The sequence below is a fragment of the Bison bison genome, unplaced genomic scaffold (assembly GCF_000754665.1).
Source record: "Bison bison bison isolate TAMUID 2011002044 unplaced genomic scaffold, Bison_UMD1.0 scf7180017860364, whole genome shotgun sequence".
Classification (NCBI taxonomy): Eukaryota; Metazoa; Chordata; class Mammalia; order Artiodactyla; family Bovidae; genus Bison; species Bison bison.
Genome location: NW_011490936.1, coordinates 10,507 through 11,741, shown reverse-complemented (window position 1 = coordinate 11,741; position 1,235 = coordinate 10,507). Strand labels below are relative to the sequence as shown.

At 50.6% G+C, this 1,235-nt stretch overlaps 1 protein-coding gene across 1 annotated transcript; it reads left to right on the top strand.

The window, feature by feature from the left end:
* Nucleotides 1–6: 6 nt before the first annotated feature.
* MTCP1 (mature T-cell proliferation 1) lies at nt 7–1,235 on the top strand (the record flags this gene model as incomplete). Its single annotated transcript, XM_010832056.1, has 2 exons — nt 7–988; nt 1,098–1,235. Coding segments are annotated over exons 1-2 (243 nt in total), but the record flags the coding sequence as incomplete, so codon positions are not given.

The window sequence follows — 1,235 nt, the reverse complement described above, 5'->3', positions numbered from 1 at the left end:
CAAAGAGCAGGTGAGCTTTTCTGCTTTTCTGACTTGGGAAAACAGAATGTAAAGCCACCTGTCTGTGGGAAAATGGGCTTCTGTGACACCCCGAAGCATTAAAATGAAACGAGATGGGTAACCTCTTTTGCTGTCTCTCAACTCTTAATCATCACAATCCCAGACTGTCTTGGAACTGAAACATTCCATGATATGACCTTATATATTTTCACTAAAAAGAAAACTGCCTTTTGGAAATGCCAAAAGGTAATGCCAAGTAAGCTTTCTAAGAAAACTGCTCAACAGGTCGTTTGCCTTTTAAAACAAAATTCTGATTGCCATTTAGAAAGCCACACACATGATTACATGATTTGACCTGCACAGTCTTACCTTTTAAGATGGAAACTGCTTGGAAAGGGCTTCTACTTGGGGACAGATGGCATGCATGCATCTGTTCTACTGCTTTCCTGCCCCAATAAGTGTGTCCTTCTGTGCACTGCTGTGCATACTCCATGGCTCACTACATTTTGTCCGATGCTGTTTGCGGAATGCAAAGACTGCGAGACCACCCCCCCCAACCCCTGGCTTCCCATAGCGCTGTTCCTACATGCCCCCAGACCCCCTTCCCTCCCTGAGTTCTCGAGTGCTTCGCCGTCAGCAGCCTCACCCGAGGTTCTGCCCCAAGTTTCAAACCGGCCACGAGCTTCAGATGCCCCGGGTTCAGTGTAGACGGCGCAAGTAAGCGTCAAAGAGGTTGGCTTCTAGTTGGTGGTTGCTAGTACCAGGTCCCCTGGCTCATGGGTGTGTTCAATCCAAGGCCCAAAGTCACACCTGTGTCCTGTGCACGGGTGCTGCAGGCTTAGGTGGAGAAAAGCAGGGCTAGCATTGGACCCCAAAGCCCAGGATGGCAGGACAGGATGTGGGGGCCCCACCCGATCGCCTCTGGGTTCACCAAGAGGGTGTCTACCGCGACGAGTACCAGCGCACGTGGGTGGCCGTCCTGGAAGAGGTAATTGTTTCTCCTTTGCGGATTTCTTGATCGATTTTTTGCTTTCAAGTACATCCGTTGCACCATCCTGAAGTCTCTGGTTTTCTGTGTGATCGCTTCTCTCCACCAGGAGACGAGCTTCCTAAGGGCCCGAGTTCAGCAAGTTCAGGTTCCTTTAGGTGATGCAGCCAGGCCAAGTCACCTTCTCACCTCCCAGCTACCTCTCATGTGGCAACTCTACCCCGAGGAGCGCTACATGGACAACAAC